The sequence below is a fragment of the Staurois parvus genome, unplaced genomic scaffold (genome assembly GCF_062004578.1).
Source record: "Staurois parvus isolate SC_StPar_1 unplaced genomic scaffold, SC_StPar_1.0 ptg002261l, whole genome shotgun sequence".
NCBI classification, from domain to species: domain Eukaryota; kingdom Metazoa; phylum Chordata; class Amphibia; order Anura; family Ranidae; genus Staurois; species Staurois parvus.
Genome location: NW_028320057.1, coordinates 32,076 through 59,076, shown reverse-complemented (window position 1 = coordinate 59,076; position 27,001 = coordinate 32,076). Strand labels below are relative to the sequence as shown.

The 27,001-nt window shown below is 46.5% G+C and overlaps 1 protein-coding gene across 1 annotated transcript; it reads left to right on the top strand.

The window, feature by feature from the left end:
* The first annotated feature begins 1,612 nt into the window (after window positions 1-1,612).
* Window positions 1,613-25,562, top strand: DNAJC19 (DnaJ heat shock protein family (Hsp40) member C19). Its single transcript, XM_089665608.1, has 6 exons — window positions 1,613-1,760; window positions 2,352-2,403; window positions 4,086-4,159; window positions 11,044-11,120; window positions 21,219-21,289; window positions 25,383-25,562. Exons 1-6 carry the CDS (start codon window positions 1,758-1,760, stop codon window positions 25,451-25,453), a joined length of 348 nt encoding a protein of 115 aa, XP_089521734.1. The 5' UTR covers window positions 1,613-1,757; the 3' UTR covers window positions 25,454-25,562.
* Window positions 25,563-27,001: the final 1,439 nt, after the last annotated feature.

Below are 27,001 nucleotides of genomic sequence, written 5' to 3'. Positions count from 1 at the left end.
GCACTCTGTACTGTATATACTTCTGACTCCTGCACTCTGTACTTTCTATACTTCTGACTCCCGCACTCTGTACTGTATATACTTCTGACTCCTGCACTCTGTACTTTCTGTACTTCTGACTCCTGCACTCTGTACTTTCTGTACTTCTGACTCCTGCACTCCGTACTTTCTATACTTCTGACTCCCGCACTCCGTACTTTCTATATTTCTGACTCCCGCACTCCGTACTTTCTATACTTCTGACTCCCGCACTCCGTACTGTATATACTTCTGACTCCCGCACTCTGTACTGTATATACTTCTGACTCCTGCACTCTGTACTGTATATACTTCTGACTCCCGCACTCTGTACTTTCTGTACTTCTGACTCCCGCACTCTGTACTTTCTATATTTCTGACTCCCGCACTCTGTACTTTCTATATTTCTGACTCCTGCACTCCGTACTTTCTATACTTCTGACTCCTGCACTCTGTACTTTCTGTACTTCTGACTCCCGCACTCTGTACTGTATATACTTCTGACTCCTGCACTCTGTACTTTCTATACTTCTGACTCCCGCACTCTGTACTTTCTATATTTCTGACTCCTGCACTCCATACTTTCTATACTTCTGACTCCCGCACTCTGTACTTTCTGTACTTCTGACTCCCGCACTCTGTACTGTATATACTTCTGACTCCTGCACTCTGTACTTTCTATACTTCTGACTCCCGCACTCGGTAGGTAGGCTCACATGATAAGCTCCTCCCACTGTTAGCACAATTTTGCCCCACCCACCCTTTGGCGGATCTGGCACATGTGCAGGCATTCCATGACGCCTCCTGGTGGCTGATCTGTATTAGAGATGTCGGCTCTGGAGAGGAGCAACGAGAGAACGATAATTCTGGACTCCATTAAATTGTATTGTAACTGTAATGTCCGCCTTCATATTGTAAAGCGCTCAGCAAACTGTAGGAGCGATATAAATCCTGTATGACAATAATCCTCCACTGACCAGCACTTCCAGGAGTGTACGTCTCCCCCCAGCTACTGATATGGTTCCTTCCAGTCACAGCAGGACAGAGCAGACATTGGGGGTCAGAGGGAGGAACCACTGAGTACAGAGGGGGGGACAGACAACCTATACTCCATGAAGCAGAGGATTATCAAGGGAGCCGCATTCAGTCTTTGCTCCGAGAAGACGGCCGCCTTATTTGTTTTACTGCCTGGCTCACTTTAAAAGCGGCTCTCTGCAGAACTGTATATTTGTCCATTTATTTCTTAGTCCAATAAAGTTAAACGAAAGAATAAAAAAGTCAGCGCTTGGTACGCCCCGCTCAACTCCACGTGCAGGAAGCGAGCTCCTGATTGGTCAGAAATGTAGCGAGTAGTGGGCGTAGTACGTCAAAGTAAGGTAATAAAGCGACATGATTGGCCAGAACAGTACGGCCAGCCCAACACAGCCTCTTGCGGGATGTAGTGGGCGGGGTTTACGCCACTGTGGGTAAAGAAGTGACGTGATTGGCCAGGACAGTACGGCATGCACAACACAGCCTCTCGTGGGGTGTACGCCGCTAAAGAGGAAAAATATGAATGGAAGTGCGCGTGCGCACACCCAATGTGAAGCCGTGGTTGAGTGTAGAAGGCGGGGTTAGGGCATGGGAAGGGCGGAAATGACATCAGTGGGCGGAACGTTGTCAGATTCCAGCCTAGGGGTACAGGGGAAGAGTCGTTCATGAGGGTCACCCTGTAGAGCGCCCCTCACAGAGCTCGCGTTATGGTGAGTGCGGGGTCACGTGTTCTACGACCTTTAAGGGCACCCGCCGCCTTCTACACTCGGCTGCCCTTTAATTGTGGGCGGAGCCAAGAACTTAAAGTGGGGAGCTGAGCACAGAGCCCCTGGGTGCCCCAAACCTCAGTCCTGCTCCTGTCATGGCTTCCTTGTTTTGTCTGAATAAAGCAGTGAAGGATTATCGCTGTCTGCTCTGGAGGACAGGAAATCCCCAAGTGACACCGGTGTCCCCATTGGAAGATTTCCCCCACTTCCTGTTCCGGTGACAACTGTACATTTGTTTTAATCGCCCTGTACTTCCTCTGGTAGTGATAATAGCCTCCAGGAGCTCAGGTTTGTGATTCCTTCACTTTGCAGGGATTTCGGCTCACTTCTTGTTGTGGCTACGGGAGTCAAGGGAAATCTCCCCAATGGGGACACTGATGGGAGTATCACCCCCTTTACTGCATCCAAAATGAAAAAATAAAGTTTTGCATTTTTATATTACAAAAAAAAATTGCAGATATATTATAAATTCCGGGAGCTTCCCCCCCCCTCCCCCCCCACTGACAGATTACTGATTGTCCGTTCTCTCCGCAGGCGAGTACTATGATAGTGGCTGGGCTGACTCTTGCCGTGGCGGGGTTTGCTGGTGAGTGTCGGTGTGAAGGTTGCTGTGTTTTCATTGGATGTCACTCTGTTTTCCCTCCTCCATTCATGGAAAATGATGTACTCCACCTACCCCAGACCCCTGCGCTACGTACTCCGCCCACCCCGGACCCCTGCGCTACGTACACCACCTACCCCGGACCCCTGCGCTTCGTACGCCGCCCACCCCAGACCCCTGCGCTTCGTACGCCGCCCACCCCGGACCCCTGCGCAACAAACGCCGCCCACCCCGGACCCCTGCGGTATGTACGCCGCCCACCCCAGACCCCTGCGCTTCGTACGCCGCCCACCCCGGACCCCTGCGCAATGTACGCCGCCCACCCCAGACCCCCGCGCTACGTACTCCGCCCACCCCAGACCCCTGCGCTACGTACTCCGCCCACCCCAGACCCCTGCGCTACGTACACCACCTACCTTGGACCCCTGCGCTTCGTACGCCGCCCACCCCAGACCCCTGCGCTACGAACGCCGCCCACCCAGGACCCCTGCGCTATGTACGCCACCTACCCCAGACCCCTGCGCTACGAACACCGCCCACCCCGGACCCCTGCGCTATGTACGCCACCTACCCCAGACCCCTGCACTACGAACACCGCCCACCCCGGACCCCTGCACTACGTACAGCGCCCACCCCGGACCCCTGCGCTACGTACGCCGCCCACCCCGGACCCCTGCGCTACGTACGCCGCCCACCCCGGACCCCTGCGCTACGTACGCCACCCACCCCGGACCCCTGCGCTACGTACGCCGCCCACCCCGGACCCCTGCGCTACGTACCCTGCCCACCCCAGACCCCTGCGCTACGTACCCTGCCCACCCCAGACCCCTGCGCTACGTACGCTGCACACCCCGGACGCCTGCGCTACGTACGCCGCCCACCCCGGACCCCTGCGCTACGTACGCCGCCCACCCCGGACCCCTGCGCTACGTACGCCGCCCACCCCGGACCCCTGCGCTACGTACGCCGCCCACCCCGGACCCCTGCGCTACGTACGCCGCCCACCCCGGACCCCTGCGCTACGTACTCCACCTACCCCAGACCCCTGCGCTACGTACCCTGCCCACCCCGGACCCCTGCGCTACGTACTCCGCCCACCCCGGACCCCTGCTCTATGTACTATATCAGGGGTGGGCAAACTGCGCCTCTCCAGCTGTTACAGGACTACAAGTTCCATCATGCCTCTGCAAGTCATAGCTGTAACTGTCAGTTTTGTAATCTTTGCAATGCCTCATGGGAAATGTAGTTCCACAACAGCTGGAGAGCCGCAGGTTGCCTACCCCTGATCTATATGATGTACAGAGACTGTAGACTTTGATAGGATGCAATATCCCATGTTTTAAATGGTCGGCCAGGGGGGCGTGAAATAAAGGCAGTTGAGCCATGGTTTATTCCCATGCTCTCCGCCCTCCCATCCCCCAATGGCTCACCTAAAAAGAAAGCATACATCGTTGGGTTGCCATTGAACATAAATGGCACCATAACGCACATCTCGTGTTGTGTCTTGCTGTCATTTTTGGTAACACATTACTGTAGTTCATAGTTGAGATCGGCCCTTTAAGATTTGTACCCATCATAATATTCCATCCTAAACCAAAGAACGGATCCGCCTCTAGTAGGCGGGGACATCGGACCGATTTTCTGAAGAAGTTTTGTATTTTTTTTAGGCCGTTACGTTCTACAAGCTTTCAAACACCTGGAGCCTCAAGTGAAGCAAGCGATGCAGACCCTGCCAAAGTCGGTGAGTTTCTTAACCCCTGGCCTACAGGGCACTTATTCCCCCTTCCCCCCCAGGCCAATTTCCAGCTTTCAGCGCTGTCACACTTTGAATGACAATTGCGCGGTCATGCAACACTGTACCCATATGACATTTTTATCATTTTTTTGTGACAGATAGAGCTTTCTTTTGGCGGTATTTAATCACCTCGGGGATTTTTATTTTTTCTTAAACAAACCAAAAACCACTGAAAATTTTGAAAAAAAATGTTTTTTCTTAGTTTTTGTTATAAAATTTGGCAAATAAGTGATTTTTCTCCTTCACTAATGTGCGCTAATGAGGCTGCAGTGATGGGCACTGATAGGCTGCACTGATGGAAACTGATAGCTGGCACTGATGAGGAGGCACTGGTAGGTGGCACTGATAGGCATTGACAGGCATCACTGATGGGTACTGAAAGGCAGCACTGATACATGGCACTGATTTATGGCACTGTTAGGCGGCACTAACTGGCACTGATGCACACTGATAGGCGGTACTGACCGGCACTGATAGGTGGCACTGATTGGCAGCAGATAGGTGGCACTGAGTGGCACTGATGGATGACACTGAAAGGCAGCTCAGATGGGCACTGATATGTGGCATTGATGTGCACTGGTATGCACTGATATGTGGCATTGATGTGGCACTGATAGGCACGTGGCACTGATCGGCACTGACAGGTGGCACTGCTGGGGCTACACTGATCATCAGTGTAGATGTCCCCTCCGCGGAAAGCCGATTACCGGCTCTCCTCTCCTCTGTCAGTGTGACAGCTCGAGAGGAGAGAAATGCCGATAACCGGCATTTCCGTGTTTACATGTGATCAGCTGTGATTGGACACAGCTGATCACATGACCGAGCCGACATCTTCGGCTCTTTCCGTGATTGGTGATCCGCTGTGTCCGAGGGACACAGCGCACAGCTGATCACCGTGCTGCGCACTCCCTGAGCCACACATGTGCGGTGAGAATGGGAGGACGCCATATGACGTCCTCTCAGAACGAGAGAACCGCCTTGCGCCCGTCATTGGACTATATGGCAGGCGGGAGGAGGTTAAAGGGAAACTATAACTGTTTTGGGCAATTTTATTTTTAGGGTTTTTATGTTTACTCTTTTTTTTTTTTTTCAAATGGATGGATTTATCTTATTTATTCATTGTTTCAAGTCTTTAAAATAATGGAATATATTTATAAAGAACAGCTATTCCCAAAACTACAAAATGGTTGTTGATCCTTCGCAGCAGCTACAGCCAGCATTATAGCCATGTGTCTCCCCCTTCCTCCGTGTACTATCTGGCACAAGCTCCTTCCACTGAAACCAACGATGGGGCACTATTCCTCCCACTGACACCAAGGATGGGGCACTATTCCCCCCACTGACACCAAGGATGGGGCACTATTCCTCCCACTGACACCAATGATGGGGCACTATTCCTCCCACTGACACCAATGATGGGGCACTATTCCTCCCACTGATACCAATGATGGGGCACTATTCCCCCCACTGACACCAATGATGGGGCACTATTCCTCCCACTGATACCAATGATGGGGCACTATTCCTCCCACTGATACCAATGATGGGGCACTATTCCTCCCACTGATACCAATGATGGGGCACTATTCCCCCCACTGACACCAATGATGGGGCACTATTCCTCCCACTGACACCAATGATGGGGCACTATTCCTCCCACTGATACCAATGATGGGGCACTATTCCCCCCACTGACACCAATGATGGGGCACTATTCCTCCCACTGATACCAATGATGGGGCACTATTCCTCCCACTGATACCAATGATGGGGCACTATTCCCCCCACTGATACCAATTATGGGGCACTATTCCTCCCACTGATACCAATGATGGGGCACTATTCCTCCCACTGACACCAATGATGGGGCACTATTCCTCCCACTGACACCAATGATGGGGCACTATTCCTCCCACTGACACCAAGGATGGGGCACTATTCCTCCCACTGACACCAAGGATGGGGCACTATTCCCCCCACTGACACCAAGGATGGGGCACTATTCCCCCCACTGACACCAAGGATGGGGCACTATTCCTCCCACTGACACCAAGGATGGGGCACTATTCCTCCCACTGACACCAAGGATGGGGCACTATTCCTCCCACTGACACCAATGATGGGGCACTATTCCTCCCACTGACACCAAGGATGGGGCACTATTCCCCCCACTAACACCAAGGATGGGGCACTATTCCTCCCACTGACACCAAGGATGGGGCACTATTCCTCCCACTGACACCAAGGATGGGGCACTATTCCTCCCACTGACACCAAGGATGGGGCACTATTCCTCCCACTGACACCAAGGATGGGGCACTATTCCTCCCACGGACACCGAGGATGGGGCACTATTCCTCCCACGGACACCGAGGATGGGGCACTATTCCTCCCACGGACACCGAGGATGGGGCACTATTCGTTCCACTGACACCGAGGATGGGGCACTATTCCTCCCACTGACACCGAGGATGGGGCACTATTCGTTCCACTGACACCGAGGATGGGGCACTATTCGTTCCACTGACACCGAGGATGGGGCACTATTCCTCCCACTGACACCGAGGATGGGGCACTATTCCTCCCACTGACACCGAGGATGGGGCACTATTCCTCCCACTGACACCGAGGATGGGGCACTATTCCTCCCACTGACACCGAGGATGGGGCACTATTCCTCCCACTGACACCGAGGATGGGGCTCTATTCCTCCCACTGACACCGAGCTTGGGGCACTATTCCTCTTACTGACACCAAAGATAGGGCATTGTATACTCTCACTAGACGCCAGGCCAATTTCTACTCCCACTGGCCATAGGCCGGCCCCCCTTAATCTCAAGGACTGGAAACTGGCCCTTTGTTTAAAAACTTTGAGTACCCCTTGCCTAGGCAGTCGGAGCAAAAGGGGGAGCAGGTACCTATCAAAATCAGGAAGCCGCTCCCCAAAGGTACCAATTCTTCACGGGGAGCAAGTCCTTAAAGTGGAACACCCCCTTTTGGGTGGACCTCTACTTTAAGTGACTGACTGCTGAAGCTATGTCGGCTTAGTGCCGCCATTAATTTCGAAATTCGACCAGCCAAGCCTTCGGTTTCAGCTTGTGTTGCTACAGAAAAGAATTTTTGTGGCCAAGAATTTTCTTTTCCTTTCAGCTCATGCTCATTTCTTTTTTTTATTATGTTTTCTGCTCGATTCTCTCATCATTGATTAGAAATTCGTTCAATTTCCAACATGCCCAATCACTCAAGTTCGATGGTCGCACAAAAATCATCCGTTTCTGTGGCCCACTAATGGTGTGAAATTCGAACGGAACTTCTTAGAAACGATTTTCGAAAAAGAAAATTCTTTTGGAATTCGACCCGTGTGTGGCCGGCTTTAGATGAGTTGTAACCAGGGGCGGACTGACAACTCATGGGGCCCCCGGGCAATAGGGGATCATGGGGCCCCTGTGTCCTTGCCCAAACTCAAAAAAGCCTATGAAAAAGGTACCAGCGGCATCTCATGGGGCCCCCTACTGACCCCGGGCCCTCGGGCAGTGCCGAGTTTCCAAATGGTCAGCCCGCCCCTGGTTGTAGCTGAAAAAACAACCTTACCTGTCAAACCAACAAAAACTCCTTGTAATCACCAGACGTGGGCTCCCCCTAAGGGCCGGTTATGTAAGTGCGGCAGCTCTGGCTGAAGTGGGTCAAGCGAGTGATGTTCATCCAGAGCCAACTATTCACAGCTCTGCCTGAACACTAATCCTACCATGTGGCTGGATTTCTGTGATTACAGAGGATATTTAATCACCTTTCTTTTGGGGAGAATAAACAGTAAATTGTTTTAGGATCTAGATCCATGTTCAAGAAATCGAGACAGAAGAGAGATCGGAAAGCTGCCACTGCAAATTTGGTTTTTACAGGTCTTTAGAAGCTCCAGGGCCACAGCCCCCCATCCTTGTGTTTCACTGCTTGAATGGAGCTGTGGGCAAAATCAAAAAATTATATATGTGATGAAGTCTGTCAGTTATTATTAACCCCTCGCCCTCCAGAGGATTCCCCCCCCCCCCCCCCTTACTGACCAGGCCATTTTTTGCATTACGGCGCTGCATTATTTTAACTTTCGGGGGGGGGGGGGGGAGTTTGTAGACCACACACCCACCAAAGGGGGCTATCAAAGGGTCACAGCCTATACAGACGTGTGGTGCCCGGGCGGGGCTCGCTACTCAAAGCATCCGCGCTGCCCTGCATATCCTCCAAAGACCAGACCAGCCCCATAATGAACTGCGGACAGGTGCTGGCTGCTTATCAGTGCTGAATACCTAACCTGAGAGCCAATGGAGCCTAGCCTAGGCATCTCCTTCACTCTGACATTGCATCCAAATGGAGCCTAGCCTAGGCATCTCCTCCACTCTGACATTGCATCCAAATGGAGCCTAGCCTAGGCATCCCCTCCACTCTGACATTGCATTTAAATGGAGCCTAGGCATCTCCTCCGCTCTGACATTGCATCCAAATGGAGCCTAGCCTAGGAATCTCCTCCACTCTGACATTGCATCCAAATGGAGCCTAGCCTAGGAATCTCCTCCACTCTGACACTGCATCCAAATGGAGCCTAGCCTAGGAATCTCCTCCACTCTGACACTGCATCCAAATGGAGCCTAGCCTAGGCATCCCCTCCACTCTGGCACTGCATCCAAATGGAGCCTAGCCTAGGCATCCCCTCCACTCTGGCACTGCATCCAAATGGAGCCTAGCCTAGGCATCCCCTCCACTCTGGCACTGCATCCAAATGGAGCCTAGCCTAGGCATCTCCTCCACTCTGACATTGCATCCAAATGGAGCCTAGCCTAGGAATCTCCTCCACTCTGATGTTGCATCCACAAGAGAGGGAGACTAGGCAGAGGGACATCTGTCGGGATAGCCACGCTTATCTGAGGTCTGTAACGGGGGAGATGTAAACTGAGCAGGTGAGCACAGTTACATTCGGTAGAAGATCCGCAAAGGGGAGATTGCATTGGGGGCATTACACTCAATTTGGAAGATTGCTCTGGGGGGGATTGCATTGGGGGCATTACACTTGATTTGGGAGATTGCTCTGGGGGGGGGGGATTGCATTGGGGGCATTACACTCAATTTGGAAGATTGCTCTGGGGGGGATTGCATTGGTGGCATTACACTTGATTTGGGAGATTGCTCTGGGGGGGGGGATTGCATTGGGGGCATTACACTTTATGTAGGAGATTTCACTGGGGGGATTGCATTGGGGGCATTAGACTTTATGTAGGAGATTTCACTGGGGGGGGATTGCATTGGGGGCATTAGACTTTATGTAGGAGATTTCACTGGGGGGGGATTGCATTGGGGGCATTAGACTTTATGTAGGAGATTTCACTGGGGGGGATTGCATTGGGGGCATTGCACTTGATTTGGGAGCTTTACATTGGAGGGATTGCACATTATACTGGGGGAGATTCACATGGGGGAGATACACTGTGGGGGAATACACTTGGGTGATTACATTGGGAGCATTACACTGGGGAATTTACATTGGGGGGATTTACATGGAGGGGATTAAACTGGGGGGATTTACATGGGGGCGGGGGATACACTGGAAGGATTACACTTGGGGGGTTCACACTGGAGGGACTGCATTGATGGGGCATTACACTTGCAGGATTACTCTGGGGAGATTTACATGGGGGTGTGGGGGGGCGTGGACATTGGGGGCATTACATCAGGTCTACTGGATGCATTAAACTGGGAGAAATACATGAGGGGTGGAGGGTAATACACTCTGGAGGGATTACACTTCGGGGATTCACACTTGAAGGATTGCTTTAGGGGCATTGCACTTGGGGGGGATTACACTGTGAGGATTTATATGGGGGGATTACACTGAGGGGATTACATCGGGGGGGGGGGATTAAATTGGGAAGAGTAACCTGAGGGGGTTTAGACAGAGGGCATACACTCAGGGGAAGGATTAACAGCACTACTATTGCCATTATATGCTATGTTCTATGGGGGGCAAAAAAATGATTGGGGGGGTGGAGAGCGACACCATGTTTTCCTGCACCTGGTGACACCAACCCTAGTGATGCTACTGCTCTCCCATATCTATGATGCAACTTTGAGGAAATAGTGAGGCGTGGACTGTGGCTCAGAAAAAGTTGCTGTCTCTTTAGTGAATAGGGACAAGCTAGGTGAATGAATACATGGACATAGAGGGATCAGTCAGCCATGACACTACAAACTGCAATCACAAAACGTGAGCTCATCATTACAAGGTAAGGTAAACAAACCGCACGGGGAATAAAACTACACTAATACCAAAACAAAACAGAAACATTTGAAAGTGTACATTGCCTTTAGAAATTGGGTTGGCAATGGCACTTCCTGTATTTCTGTCCTGATTTATTTATTTCTTTCCGGTACTTCTATATCGCCATCAATTTACGCAGCACTTTACATATATATTGTACATTCACATCAGTCCCCGCCCCCGAGGAGCGTACAATCTAAGGTCCCTAACTCACATTCATACATACACATACTAGGGACAATTTAGACAGGAGCCAATTAACCTACCAGCATGTCTTTGGAGTGTGGGAGGAACCCGGTGTACCCGGAGGAAACCCACGCAGGCACAGGGAGAATATGCAAAAGCCAGGCAGGTGGTGCCATGGTTGAAATTCAAACCAACGACTCTAATACTGCCAGGGGGAAGTGCTAACCATTCAGCCACTGTGCTAATAGGTTCCCTTCAAGAAGTTTTTGGGGTTTTGCTTTTATTTTTTAATTTGAAACTTTTTTTCTTACAGTTCTTACTGGAATTTTGTTTTTTCGTTTAGGCATTTGCCGGTTATTACAAAGGTGGATTTGAACCCAAAATGACTAAAAGGGAAGCCGCGCTGGTGTTGGCAGTCAGGTAAGTGCGAAGAGTCACATGATCAATAAATACAAATGATCTGATTCTAAGTGTGTGCTTTTCCCACGTTTTCTGTGTCCCGGTACCATTAACCTCTTGGCGCCGGCCGTACGTAAACGTGTGGCCTCCCGGTGTCTGGGCCTTGACGCCGAGCGGCCGCACATTTGCATGCAATTAAGAAAAACATATGTGCTGAGAGCGCACGCTCCCAACACTCATGTCCGGTACTCATGGAAAGGTCCCGATCTGCCCTTTTGATCGGGACCTTTCCCAATCATGTGACCGGTGTGACAGTGAATCACGGCGGTCACATGACCCTAAAACCCGCCTCCCGGCTTCTGAAACCCTTAAAGGACCGGGAGGACTGCGCCAAGGGGTTAAAGAGGAACTTTCACCTTCCCGTGTAAATTCTTGCCTAATGCTCCTTTCCAACCTTTCACTGCTTAACCGCTTTCCTACCACCCTATACTGCTACAGGGCGGCGGGGTGCGCAGAATCACGTATATATACACATGATTTTGCATTTCCGGGTAGGGGGCGCGCGCCCTTCCCACGACGCTATTCGCCGCCTCGGCTGTCAATCACTGGGTCCCGGCTCGTGATTACTCGCCAGCACCCGGTGATCAAGGAGCATTACCGATGGAGAGAGAGAACTGTATGTAAACAACACAGTTCTCTCCCCTGTCCGCTCCTGCACACTGCTTTGTATGGCTCTGCGTAGCAGAGCCATACAAAGCAGTGTGCTTACAGTTAAATGCACAGAGACAGCACACAGTTAACCCTTTCATCACCCCATATGTTAACCCCTTCCTGCCCAGTGCCATTAGGACAGTGTCAGTGCTTTTTATTAATATTGATCACTGTATTGGTGTCACTGGGGACGTCAGTGACACCAAGTCAGTTCCCCCCCAGTGTCAGAATGCCCCCTGCAATCCCGCTATAAGTCGCTGATCGCCGCCATTACTACTAGAAAAAAAAATCCTAGTATTTATCCCGCCATTTGCAAACGCTATAACTTTCACGTAAACCAATTCATTTACACGTATTGTGATTTTTTTTAAGCAAAGACATGTCGCAGAATACATTTTGGCCTAAATTTATGATGAAATTTGATTTTTTTTTTAAATTTTTTTACTGGCTATATTTACTAGCAAAAAGTCAAAAATACAGTTTTTTTTTTTTTTTCTCAAGGTGATTGTAGCCGTATTATTGCACTTGAGACACGAACAATTGAGTACTGACATGATACTTTTTTTATTTGCACTAAAATTGTCCTCAAAATTGTATGTTAGTGCAAATAAAAAAAGTATCATGTCAGTACTCAATTGTTTTTTTCTAAAAATTGTCTTTTTTTTTATATAGCACAAAAAATAAAAACCGCACAGGCGATCGAATACCACCAAAAGAAAGCTCTATTCATAAGGAAAAAAAAAAGGCCGTAAATTTAATTTGGGTGCAGCGTTGCATGACCGCAAAATTGTCAGTTAACCACTTGCCGCCCAGCCACTGTAGATATACGGCGGCAGGGCGGCACTCGCAGGCAAAACCACGTTTTAAAACGTGTGTTTTGTAAACAAATAGGAGGCGCGCGCAAGGCGCGCCGCCGCCCTATCTGTCCCGCCGATCACCGCCGCAGATGTGAGTCGCCGGGTCACAGCCGGTCCTTAGCTGCTGTTTCCCGGCGATCGGCGGAAAACAGTGACAGACAGCACAGCTGCAGTAGCTGTGCTGTCTGTACTTCCCTGTCAGTTTGAGGATGAGCTGATCGAGAAAGAACAGTTTCTCTTTCTCGATCAGCCTTATCCCGCCCAGTACACACCCCGCCCCCTAGTAAAACACTCCCCTCACTCCTATAACCCTTCCCTTCAAAAAAAGTTAACCCCTTCCTCCCCAGTGCCATTAGTACAGTGTCAGTGTTTTTTTTTTTTGCACTGATCACTGTATTAGTGTTTTTGGGCATGTCAGTGACTCCAAGTCAGTACACAATGTCAGAATGTCCGCCGCAGTCCCGCCATAAGTCGCTGGTTGCCGCCATAATTCGCTGATCGCCGCCATTATTAGTATAAAAAAAACCCTAAAAATCCCAGTATTCCTGCCATTTGTAAACGCTATAACTTTCACGTAAACCAATTAATTTACACGTATTGGGTTTTTTTTTTAGCAAAGACATGTCGCAGAATACATTTTGGCAGAAATATATGACTAAATTTTGATTTTTGATTTTTTTTTTTACTGGACATGTTTTATAGCAAAAAGTCCAAAATATTGTTTTTTATTCCTCAAAATTGTCAGCCTTTTTTTTTTATAGTGCAAAAAATAAAAACCGCACAGGCGATCAAATACCACCAAAAGGAAGCTCAATTTGTGGGGAAAAAAAGGATGTAAATTTCATTTATGTACCGTATTGCATGACCGCGCAATTGTCCGTTAAACTAGCGCAGCGCTGTATAGCAGAAAAATGGTGTAAATTGCAGTATCTATACCATAGTTTGTAGACGCTATAACTTCACACAAAGCAATCAATATACACTTATTGGGATTTTTTTTACCAAAAACATGGAGCAGAATACATTTTGGCCTAAATTTATAACCAACTTTGAGTTTACTATATATTTTTTATAGCTGAAAGTAAAAAATATTGTTTTTCTTCAAACTTTTTGGCCTTTTTTTGTTTATAGCGTGAAAAATAAAAAGCGCACAGGTGATCAAATTACACCAAAAGAAAGCTCTATTTGTGTGAAAAAAAGGACATAAATTTCGTTTGGGTGCAGCATTGCATGACCGCGCAATTATCAGTTGAATTAGTGCAGCGCCGAGTAGCAAAAAGAGGCGTGGTCATTAAGGGGGGTAAATCCTCTGGGGGTCAAGTGGTTAAAGTAACACAGCGCCGTAACGCAAAAAATGGCCTGGTCAGGAAGGGGGGGGGGGTAAATCCTGTGGAGGGAAAGGGGTTAACCCCTTGGCGCCCGGGCTTTGTGACGCCAGGGGACGAGATTTAGGGTCATGTGACCGCCATGATTGGCTGTCACATGATTGGAAAGCTCCTGTAGCAATCAGGACCTTTCTGTGAGGTGCCGGTAAATGTGGCGGGAGCGAGCAGGGCGGCACGCTCGGCACATCTTTTGTTTACATTGAGTATTGCAAACATGCAGCACCAAGGCCCAGCCCTCGAGAGGCCGCGGATTTGCGTACGCTCGGCGCCAAGGAGTTCAAGCGGCAGCAACCTCCACTATCTTACGTTTACCTATTGGTACGTTTATAATAAAGCTTACTTGGCGGTAAAATGAATATCTACTAATTGTTTTTTTCTAAAAATTGTCTTTTTTTTTATATAGCACAAAAAATAAAAACCGCACAGGCGATCGAATACCACCAAAAGAAAGCTCTATTCATAAGGAAAAAAAAAAGGCCGTAAATTTAATTTGGGTGCAGCGTTGCATGACCGCAAAATTGTCAGTTAACCACTTGCCGCCCAGCCACTGTAGATATACGGCGGCAGGGCGGCACTCGCAGGCAAAACCACGTTTTAAAACGTGTGTTTTGTAAACAAATAGGAGGCGCGCGCAAGGCGCGCCGCCGCCCTATCTGTCCCGCCGATCACCGCCGCAGATGTGAGTCGCCGGGTCACAGCCGGTCCTTAGCTGCTGTTTCCCGGCGATCGGCGGAAAACAGTGACAGACAGCACAGCTGCAGTAGCTGTGCTGTCTGTACTTCCCTGTCAGTTCGAGGATGAGCTGATCGAGAAAGAACAGTTTCTCTTTCTCGATCAGCCTTGTCCCGCCCAGTACACACCCCGCCCCCTAGTAAAACACTCCCCTCACTCCTATAACCCTTCCCTTCAAAAAAAAGTTAACCCCTTCCTCCCCAGTGCCATTAGTACAGTGTCAGTGTTTTTTTTTTTTTTGCACTGATCACTGTATTAGTGTTTTTGGGGATGTCAGTGACCCCAAGTCAGTACCCCCCAATGTCAGAATGTCCACCGCAGTCCCGCCATAAGTCGCTGGTCGCCGCCATAATTTGCTGATCGCCGCCATTATTAGTATAAAAAAAACCCTAAAAATCCCAGTATTCCCGCCATTTGTAAACGCTATAACTTTCACGTAAACCAATTAATTTACACGTATTGGGTTTTTTTTTAGCAAAGACATGTCGCAGAATACATTTTGGCAGAAATATATGACTAAATTTTGATTTTTGATTTTTTTTTTTACTGGACATGTTTTATAGCAAAAAGTCCAAAATATTGTTTTTTATTCCTCAAAATTGTCAGCCTTTTTTTTTATAGTGCAAAAAATAAAAACCGCACAGGCGATCAAATACCACCAAAAGAAAGCTCAATTTGTGGGGAAAAAAAGGATGTAAATTTCATTTATGTACCATATTGCATGACCGCGCAATTGTCCGTTAAACAAGCGCAGCGCTGTATAGCAGAAAAATGGTGTAAATTGCAGTATCTATACCATAGTTTGTAGACGCTATAACTTCACACAAAGCAATCAATATACACTTATTGGGATTTTTTTTTACCAAAAACATGGAGCAGAATACATTTTGGCCTAAATTTATAACCAACTTTGAGTTTACTATATATTTTTTATAGCTGAAAGTAAAAAATATTGTTTTTCTTCAAACTTTTTGGCCTTTTTTTGTTTATAGCGTGAAAAATAAAAAGCACACAGGTGATCAAATTACACCAAAAGAAAGCTCTATTTGTGTGAAAAAAAGGACGTAAATTTCGTTTGGGTGCAGCATTGCATGACCGCGCAATTATCAGTTGAATTAGTGCAGCGCCGAGTAGCAAAAAGAGGCGTGGTCATTAAGGGGGGTAAATCCTCAGGAGGTCAAGTGGTTAAAGTAACACAGCGCCGTAACGCAAAAAATGGCCTGGTCAGGAAGGGGGGGGGGTAAATCCTGTGGAGGGAAAGGGGTTAACCCCTTGGCGCCAGGGCTTTGTGACACCAGGGGACGAGATTTAGGGTCATGTGACCGCCATGATTGGCTGTCACATGATTGGAAAGCTCCTGTAGCAATCAGGACCTTTCCGTGAGGTGCCGGTAAATGTGGCGGGAGCGAGCAGGGCGGCACGCTCGGCACATCTTTTGTTTACATTGAGTATTGCAAACATGCGGCACCAAGGCCCAGCCCTCGAGAGGCCGCGGATTTGCGTACGCTCGGCGCCAAGGAGTTCAAGCGGCAGCAACCTCCACTATCTTACGTTTACCTATTGGTACGTTTATAATAAAGCTTACTTGGCGGTAAAATGAATATCTACTAATTGTTTTTTTCTAAAAATTGTCTTTTTTTTTATATAGCACAAAAAATAAAAACCGCACAGGCGATCGAATACCACCAAAAGAAAGCTCTATTCATAAGGAAAAAAAAAAGGCCGTAAATTTAATTTGGGTGCAGCGTTGCATGACCGCAAAATTGTCAGTTAACCACTTGCCGCCCAGCCACTGTAGATATACGGCGGCAGGGCGGCACTCGCAGGCAAAACCACGTTTTAAAACGTGTGTTTTGTAAACAAATAGGAGGCGCGCGCAAGGCGCGCCGCCGCCCTATCTGTCCCGCCGATCACCGCCGCAGATGTGAGTCGCCGGGTCACAGCCGGTCCTTAGCTGCTGTTTCCCGGCGATCGGCGGAAAACAGTGACAGACAGCACAGCTGCAGTAGCTGTGCTGTCTGTACCTCCCTGTCAGTTCGAGGATGAGCTGATCGAGAAAGAACAGTTTCTCTTTCTCGATCAGCCTTGTCCCGCCCAGTACACACCCCGCCACCTAGTAAAACACTCCCCTCACTCCTATAACCCTTCCCTTCAAAAAAAAGTTAACCCCTTCCTCCCCAGTGCCATTAGTACAGTGTCAGTGTTTTTTTTTTTTTTGCACTGATCACTGTATTAGTGTTTTTGGGGATGTCAGTGACCCCAAGTCAGTACCCAATGTCAGAATGTCCGCCGCAGTCCCGCCATAAGTCGCTGGTCGCCGCCATAATTCGCTGATCGCCGCCATTATTAGTATAAAAAAAAAACTAAAAATCCCAGTATTCCCGCCATTTGTAAACCGTCTAAGCAGGGCCGGTCTTGAATTGGGTTCAGATCCATTGGGATAAGATGCATAATTTAACACCTTCGTTGTGACTGGGCATCATATGATGTCCTATCAAAACGAGCCGTTCACGCGGCCGCGCAGCTTCGCGATCTGTCCATGGGACAAAACCGGCCCGTTGCCAGTGTCATGTGACCAATGTGACCAATCACAGCAGATCACATGTCGATTGTTTACTATGGATGGCTTCCAGTCATACCATCCATTTTATACAATTGCATTGGTCAAGGCAGTCACATGATACAGACGGGGCCATTCACAGCCCATCTGTACCATGTGATCAGCGTTGCCCAATCACAGCTAATCACAACAAGACTGAATGAATCCGTTTCATTCAGTAACAATGATTGCAAATATCAATGAAATACATCGGTATTAGCAATCATAATGTGTTTAAAATTAAAAAAAAAGATTAAAAAAAATCCTGATCACTTGCCCAGAGTAGTTCAATGTTACTATGGTAACCTTGTATTGCTTTGTTCACAGTGTGCTCTAAAATAAAATAGTAAAAAAAAAAAGAAAAAATTTAATAAAAAAATTATAGAAACATTTGAAAAAAAAATACAAATTCAATTATTATTTTTATTTTCACCAAAGAAATATAACAGAATACATTTTGACCTAAATGTATGAAGAAATGTTATTTATTTGCAAAATTTTATTACAGAACTGAAGAAAAGTGCGCTTTTTTTTTTTGTTGTTTTTTTTTTCAGAAGTTTCATGTGTTTTTTGTTTTATTTAGCAAAATATAAAAAACTGGGTGGTGATTAAATACCATCAAAAGAAAGCTCTATTTGTGTGAAAAAAATGATAAAAATGTCAAATGGGTACAGTGTTGCATGACCGTGCAATTGTCATTCAACGTATGACAGCGCAGAAAGCTGAAAATTGGCCTGGACAGGAAGGGGGTAGAAGTGCTCGGTATTGAAGTGGTTAAACGCAAAACCAAAAAAGTAAAAAATTACATCTTACCAATCATTAGATGCGGCTGCATTCGTTTTTCTTTTATTTTTAGGCTTTTTTCCCCTGTTTTCACCTGGTGATCTGGCCAGTAACACACTTCCCGTATTAGAGTGCCCCCCCCACACGCACTCTGGATGAAGGAACAGATGGGGCACATTTGGACAGCAGCATTGTTACTCCGGAGGAGAGGGGAGTGTTAGGTAGACTAGCAGATTTAGATACATTAACAAATGAAGCCAAACTCCATCTCACACGTTATAAGCGGTTACAGCAGTTTTTGTTTCCTTTTGGGATAAAGGTCTTGCATGAATAAATAAAAGCTGATCATTGTAAGCACCCCTGTCAGTGTTAAATGGTTTGTCTCACCCCTCTAACTGCTACATCTGGAAGAGCTCTTGTGCTTTTAAGAAACAACAGACTTACTGGCCAGATCACCAGATGAAAATAGAAGAAAGAAAGCTTAAAAAAAATACTAATGCAGACATCACATCTAATAAATGGTAAGCTGTAATGTTTGCTTTTTGGGCTTACCACTTTACCTTTGTTGGAACCACCACCTTCATATTACATTGGACTCGGGTCAGATTTTTTTTTTTTTCTTTTTTTAGAAGGGTCTATACCCACTGGAGACCTGGAAGGTTTTACCCTCTTCATGACCAGGCCATTTTTTCCTATTTAGCACTGCGTTCCTTTAACTGGTAATTGTGCGATTATGCAACGCTGTACTCAAACAAAATTTATGTCTTTTTTTTCACACAAATAGAGCTTTTTTTGGTGGTATTTGATCAACCGCTGGGTTTTTCTTTTGCAATTACAAATAAAAAACAAAAAACATTTTGAAAAAAAAAAACAGTATTTTTTAAATTTCCCAATAAAAATAAAAATCAAATTTCCTTATAAATTTAGGCCAAAATGTATTCTGCTGCGTCTTTAGTAAAAAAAAAAAAAAAAAAAAAAAAAAAAAATCCCAGTAAATGTATATATGAATGATCTATACAAGATGAAAGTTAAGGTAGAAGAATAAAAATCGATGTCTGTGTATTTAGTGAAAAGAGTGATCACTGATTGATTGATTGATTGTTTGACTCGCATTCATACATACACATACTAGGTCCAATTTAGACAGGAGCCAATTAACCTACCAGCATGTCTTTGGAGTGTGGGAGGAAACCGGAGTACCCGGAGGAAACCCACACAGGCACAGGGAGAACATGCAAACTCCAGGCAGGTGGTGCTGTGGTTGGGATTGGAACCAACGACCCGAGTACTGCCAGGTGGAAGTGCTAACCATTTAGTCACTGTGCTGCCCATAATTTTGCCAAATTCCCACAGCCGCGGTGTTGTCGCAGCCATGGCGGACATTCTACGCCCATTGGATTAGAGCCATTCAAGCGCATAGCATTGCTCCTGACAACCGCGTGCGAAGGTTGCAGTGCGCTAGTGTGGGGTTCAAGCAGGTGGTGAGGAGGCACATCAGCTTGTCAGATTCTCTCTGCACAGCGATCCAATTTCTGACTGCAAAGCACTTTTTTTTTTAATTATGTTTTAGAATGTAAACATTTTTATTTATTTTTCTTTTACATTTTTATTAACTGCCCTCTTGGGGACGTCTATACAGACCCCCGATGCCTCACATTTGGGACACAGAGAGGGACTGAGGGCAGAGATTCAACAGTCCCTTTTCTCTGTAGCCTCAGCTGCACTGGACTGTGAATGAATGGGAAGTGCTCTGAGGCTTCCTGTTCATTCACAAACTGAAGCATAGTAAACACAGTTGAGTCTGCTTCAGTGAACAATGGACACAGGAGTCATCGGTGCTCACTCAGTGTTCATTCAGGAAAGGAAGAGACGATAAAATAGGGCATATTTATGCCCCCCTCACCCCGCACTCCATCCTGAAAAGATTCCTTTTTTGTGCCTACAGTAGATGCCGATGGGAGAGGAGGGAAGCTGGTAGCACTGCAGAGGGGGGGGGGGGGGGGGGCTGGACAGCACAGGGGTGGGGGCACAGGATACTGATCCCCGCTGCAGGGGGTAACGGTATATGCGCCCCCACCCCTGTGCTGTCTGGGCTCCTCTTTTCCCCCACAGCGCTGCTGGCTTTCCTCCTCTTTTTCTCTCTTGCTTCCTGCAGGGGGGAACAGTATCTGCGCCCCCACCCCTGTACTGTTTAGTCCCCCCCTGTATGGCCCCCCCCCACAGTGCTGCTGGCTTTCCTTCTCTTTCTGTCTCTTGCTCCCTGCAGGGGGGGAACGGTATCAGCGCCCCCACCCCTGTACTGTTCAGTCTCCACTGCCTGCCCCCCCCCTCCAGCGCTACCAACTTCCCTCCTCTTTCCCTCTCTTACTCCCTGCAGGGGGGGTGGATTGGTATCTGCGCCCCAACCCCTGTACTGTTCAGTCCCCACTGCATACCCCCCCCCTCCCCTGCAGCGCTGCCAACTTCCCTCCTCTCTCTCTCTCTTGCTCCCAGTACTGTCCAGCCCCCCCCCCCACACACATGTGCCCCCCTTCCCCTACACCACGACAGAGAAAGAGGACGATAGCCGGCAGCGATGCAAGGGAGGGGGGGCCCAGACAGCACAGGTGTGGGGGCACAGATACTGATTCCCCCCCCCCCCCTTGCAGGGAGCCAGAGAGAGGAAGAGAGGTGGAAGCCGACAGCACTGCAGGGGGAGGCACAAGTGTCCCAAGTGGCAGCAATAGGACGGTACAGCCGACCCTCCTGCCTGGCAGGTGCCCAGACCCCCCTTATGAACTGATGGGGCCCGGCCCAGGACAGGAGTGCCAGTTGTACTGCCTTATCAGCAGCCCTGGCTATAGCACGCCCATGTAAATGACGGCACATGGAACATTCAAGCTGAAGATGGGAGCTGGGGCCACTGTGACCGCTTCAAGCAGTGATGTCACTGAAACCCTGCTGCACTGATCTCTGCATACTCTATTTGGATGGAGCTCCCCTTTAAAATGTTAATCTTGGTCTCTTCGGTGAATTGTATGAAGTGTTGATCCAGACCTGTTTTTTGTTGCAGCCCGACCGCAAATAAAACAAAGATAAGAGAAGCTCATAGGCGGATTATGCTGCTGAACCATCCTGACAAAGGTAAAGTCCGCTTCTCTCCTGTTCTCCTACCAGGGTTGGCATGGCTCCTCTGGTTCTGATTGGCTGAGGTCAGCCCCTGCTGCAGTTGTGCATTCTCTGTCATTTTCTCTTTTTTTTTTTTTTCATCCTGTGTAGTAAAGCAGCTTGGGTTCAGCTTCAATACGCCATTCCTAGCATGCAATGTAGAAGGTGGAGAACGCCCCTTACTGCCTGAAATTCATTCAGGATTTGTATTTATTTATCCTTTGCCACGGAAAATAAAATGGGATCTCCAAGTGTCTGATGTTCTCATACTACGTGCATAGAACACCAAAATGTAATCAGATCACTCTCTCTCTAACAACACAAATACATTGCTAAGTGCCGAAATAGGTTTTATTTTTTGGGGGGGGGGGGGGGGGTTTGGCTTTTTTTTTTTCACTAAATATTACTATCACAAGGGGATTGACAAGTAGCTATTTGATAGTCATTTTTAGGACCTCTTCATGGAGACATTAGAGGACTATGTACTATGTACAGGTCCTCTGTGCTCAACCAGATCAAGTACAATGTGTACAAAATGGAAAATTTTATCAAATATTTACCGTAATTTTCCTATCCTGGCACCAATCTATGGCATCATACTACCACATGTACCAATAGATAAATATTGGCGCTGGAGTGATTAGTACAGTGACAGTGTATAGTATTATCACTGATCACTGTGTTAGTGTCACTGGTAAGTTCAGTGGCAGTTAGTCAGTACACACCAGCATCAGTTAGTGTCAAATTGCCCGCTCCAATCCACTATCACAGTCCCACTATACGTTGCTGAGCATCGCCATTGTTCGTATTAAAAAATAAATAAAAAAGAAAAAGTTCCAGTATATATCTCCCATAGTTTGTAGATGTGACGATCGCGGCGTCAGACCCCATCCCTTCTCACCAAACTCGTGACCGAAGGACTAGCCAATCTAAAACCGCGCTGTCACATGCATACCAATGCCACACCCAGCTGCACCCTGCACAAAGATTTTCCAGCTCACTGGACCACAATCGATGTACCGGCAGCCTGAGAGCGATTTGTTACTGGCTCAGGTTAATTACACAATTAACCATTCACACTGCCACCACCTCCTTTTTGTACAGAGAAAGGAAACTCGGCAATATTAGCAATAACACTATGATGTTTGAATAATCGTCGGTATACCACTGTCACCACAGGCAGAGATATACCGAAGTTTAAAAAACACACATAGTAGCACTCTTCAGCAGCAGGAATTCATCATTTGCATTAAAGAGCTTTAGAAACAGTTTAACACTTTCAGAAAGTAAGATTTATTACTAAAAGCTCAAAAGGGTGCAATAAAAATATTTACAGAAAAAGATGTAGCCAATATATCTATAAATATACAGAGAACAACAGCACAGCAAAGAGATAACAGAAGTTTAGGCAGATAAAGTACTTGCCAAAAAGCCTTGGGTTAAGCAGCTTCAGGTTTCATGAGCCAAAAGGGATTTCTTATCTCCCACTGTCAGTTTCGATGTTAAAGCAGGGAGATTCTTCAACTCTTACGCACAGCTCAACTCAGCTTAGCTTTTTCTAGGAGCTCCACAGGGTGTCTCCCTGGAGCAGTAAACCAATCGCCTCATTTGGGGAGGGAGTTTGTAAGTGGAGACCCAAGCTATGACCAAAAACTCTCTTAGCTTATATTATGGTTCATAATTTACCTTGGATACATACAACATTCTATCCATGAGTAGATTATTACGCAGAATCTCCTGAACGGTTAGATATGAATCATGAAATATCTGCTTGAATGGTTCAGGAGATATAATTTTCTGCTCTCCTATATATGTCAGGTAGGGGATGTAATATATCAGGAGAATGGCCTTAAATTGAGTCATCGGAATATGGGCTCCATGTTTAGGTAATTATGTCCTACGTGAAGATCTAAACTTATATGAAAAAATTAGTTTTTAAATGTGAGTCTGCTTTTACGACTCTCTGGAATGCCTTTGAGCTCAGTGAAGGACTTGGTTTATAGCTTTACGATATCCCAGTTTGCGAAGCTAACAGGCATCTAGGCACCAGCTAGGCTGGGGGGTTTTATAGCTCTGGAGCTCTCCTGCTGTGCCTTGATTGCCTGTGACTTCTGTCATCACCCAGACCACATGTCACTCAACAGAGAGGGAGGGGGGATGATTGGAGGAGGAAGCCTGCTTTGGGAGTGAGAGATGATACAAAATGGAAGATTCTTAACAAAATGGAGGACCGCGTCCATCTCTATGTGCACGATTGCTACAATAGACACTATAACTTTCACACAAATCAATCCATACGCACCTAATGGGACTTTTTTTTTACCCTAAACATGTAGCAGAATACATTTTGGCCAACATTTATGTGTTTTTGTTTTTTGTTTGTTTTTTCTTATTTGATATGTTTTATAGCAGAAAGTTAAAAAATTATGCTTTTTTTTTTTACATTTTCTGTGTTTTTTAGTTTATATCGCAAAAAGTAAAAAAAAAACAGTGGTGATCAAATACCACCAAAAGAAAGATCTATTTGTGTGGAAAAAAAAGGATATACAGTTGCAAGAAAAAGTATGTGAACCCCTTGGGATTACATGGAGTTTTGCATGAATTGGGCATAAAATGTGCTCTGAACGTCATCTAAGTCACAACAATAGAAGAACACAGTCTGCTGAACATAATACTACACAAACATTAGATGTTGCCATGGTTTAATTGCACATAACATGTAAACATTCACAGTGCAGGGAGGAAAAAGTATGTGAGGCCCTAGCTTAATGACTTCTCCCAGAGCTAATTGGAGCCAGGAGTGAGCCAACCTTGACTCCAATCAGTGTGATGATATTGGATGTGTTGCTGACAGCTGTCCTGCCCTTAAAACACACACCTGTTTTGGGTTTACTGGTTTCAAGAAGCACTGTCTGATGTGAACCATGCCTCGCAGAAAAGAGCTCTCAGAAGACCTACGATCAAGAATTGTTGACTTGCATGAAGCTGGAAAGGGTTACAAAAGTATCTCCAAAAGCCTTGATGTTCATGTGTCCACGGTAAGACAGACTGTCTACAAATGGAGAAAGTTTAGCACTGTTGCTACTCTCCCTAGGCGCGGTCGTCCTGTAAAAATGACTGCAAGAGCACAGCACAGAATGCTGCATGAGGTAAAGAAGAATCCCAGAGTGTCAGCTAAAGACCTACAGAAATCTCTGGCACATGCTAACATTTTTGTTGACACATCTACAATAAGGAAAACATTAAACAAGAATGGAGTACACCTTCTGGAGTGGCCCAGTCAGAGTCCTGACCTCAACCCAATTGAAATGCTGTGGCATGACCTTAAGAGAGCGATTCACACCAGACATCCCAAGAATATTGCTACATTGAAACAGTTTTGTGAAGAGGAGTGGTCCAAAATTACTCCAGATCATTGTGCAGGTCTGATCTGCAACTACAGGAAACGTTTGGTTGAGGTTATTGCTGCCAAAGGAGGGTCAACCAGTTATTAAGTCCAAAGGTTCACATACTTTTTCCTCCCTGCACTGTGAATGTTTACATGTTATGTGCAATTAAACCATGGCAACATCTAATTTTTGTGTAGTATTATGTTCAGCAGACTGTGTTCTTCTATTGTTGTGACTTAGATGACGTTCAGAGCACATTTTATGCCCAATTCATGCAAAACTCCACATAATCCCAAGGGGTTCACATACTTTTTCTTGCAACTGTACATTTCATTTAGGTACAGTGTTGCAATTTCCAGTTAACCATAGTGCAGTGCTGAAGGGTCTGTTCATGAAGGGGGTAAAACCTTCTGAAACTTAAGTGGTTAATAATTTTTATTTATTTCAATTTTGCTTGGAGTTCCATGTTAACAAAGGGTCAATAATGGCATCTAGAAGATTTCCTTCGGCACATGTTTTCTATGAAATAAACCCAAATGGCCAAAGTGACATGTGCTCTTCTTGCTACTTGTCCTTGCTGGGTCCGTTCACCTACTGGAGCCCTTGGAGGGGGGGTGGGGCTGAATAGACAGATTTACTTCCCGTGTCCAACATACAGTAACCATCTCCTCCCTTTACAGGCGGATCTCCATACATCGCGGCCAAAATTAACGAAGCCAAGGATCTGCTGGAAGGACAGGCGAAGAAATAGTTGGATGCTCTGGATTTTTTTTTTTTCTGAACTCTTTATAATTGTTACCTGGAAGAATGTGATCTTGATTGGGAAATTCTTTACCAATAAATCAACAGAATTCTACAGATCTCAATGTATCCGTCTTCATTTTATGGAAGAAGATTTCAGGTTCTCCTGCAATGTCCTCCAGACTTTAATTTGTGTTTCACAATCCAGGGAAATTTCAAATCGGCCACTAAGCACTGTGTATAAAATGGCCATAACATATATTGTATACAAAGTCTAATAAAGTGTTCCCATGCCTTTGTCAGGTACACCATATGGCCGAAAACTTGTGGACACCTGAACATCGCACCTACAGTGCTCAGCATGAATGAGTACAACCCTTTTGAAAAGTAAGATTTTAATTAATATACCAAACACACAAAAACAATTTCCAAACTTTTGACAAAACTGAATTTTATAGAACACGTTTGGCTCATTACATGAAAGTAAGGTTAATAATATAACATGGATAACAAAATCTTCAGTTTTACTCAAATTAGTTGATGCAAAGATGAATCCACCCCACAACAAAAACTACTCCATCTAGTATGTTATATGACCTCCATGATTTGTAAGGACAGCACCAAGTCTTCTAGGCATGGAATGAACAAGTTGGTGACATATTGCAACATCGATCTTTTTCCATTTTTCAAGAACAACCTTTTTTAGAGCTTGGATACTGGATGGAGAATGATTCCCAACTTGTCTCTTCAGAATTCCCCATAGGTGTTCAGTTGGGTTCAGATCAGGAGACATGCTTGGCCACTGAATCACTTTCACCGTGTTCTTCAGAAATGCAACAGTGGCCTTAGATGTGTGTTCTGGATCATTGTCATGTTGGAAAAGGGAACGATGGCCAAGGGCACGGAGTTATGGTAGCATCTTCTCTTTCAAAATAGAGCAGTACATCTGTGACTTCATGATACCATTAATGAAATGCAGCTCTCTGACACCAGCAGCACTCATGCAGCCCCACAGAAGCACACTGCCACCACCATGTTTCACTGTAGGTACAATGCATTTTTCTTTGTACTCCTCACCTTTTTGACACCATACAGTTTTGAAGCCATCAGTTCCAAAAACATTTATCTTGGTCTCATCACTCCAGAGTACTACTCTCCCAGTAGTCTTCTTTTCGGCATTGGCCCTGTCAAATCCTAGGTGGGCTTTTTTGTTCATGGACTTTAGGAGAGGCTTCCTTTGTGGATGACACCCATGCATTCCATTCCTCTACAGTGTACGCCATATTGTATCACGGGAAACAATCACCCCAGTTTGGCTTTCTACTTCTTTAGCTAACTGCAGTGAACTTGCATGGCGATTTTCTTCAACCCTTCTCATCAGAATATGTTCCTGTCGAGGTGTTAACTTCTGTTGATGGGCTGGACGTCTCTGTGAGATGGTTGCAGTTCCATCTTTGTTAGATTTTTGTATCACTTTGGCTACAATTTTCTGGCTGATAAGTAAAGCTTTGCTGATCTTCTTGTAGCCTTCACCTTTCTTGTGTAAAGAAATTATTTT

Bases quoted from the DNA above. Each gene is read 5' to 3' on its own strand.
- DNAJC19 (XM_089665608.1), top strand. The intron at 4,160-11,043 runs GTGAGTTTCTTA...TTTTTCGTTTAG, and splicing joins TGCAGACCCTGCCAAAGTCG to GCATTTGCCGGTTATTACAA. The intron at 11,121-21,218 runs GTAAGTGCGAAG...TTTTTGTTGCAG, and splicing joins GCGCTGGTGTTGGCAGTCAG to CCCGACCGCAAATAAAACAA.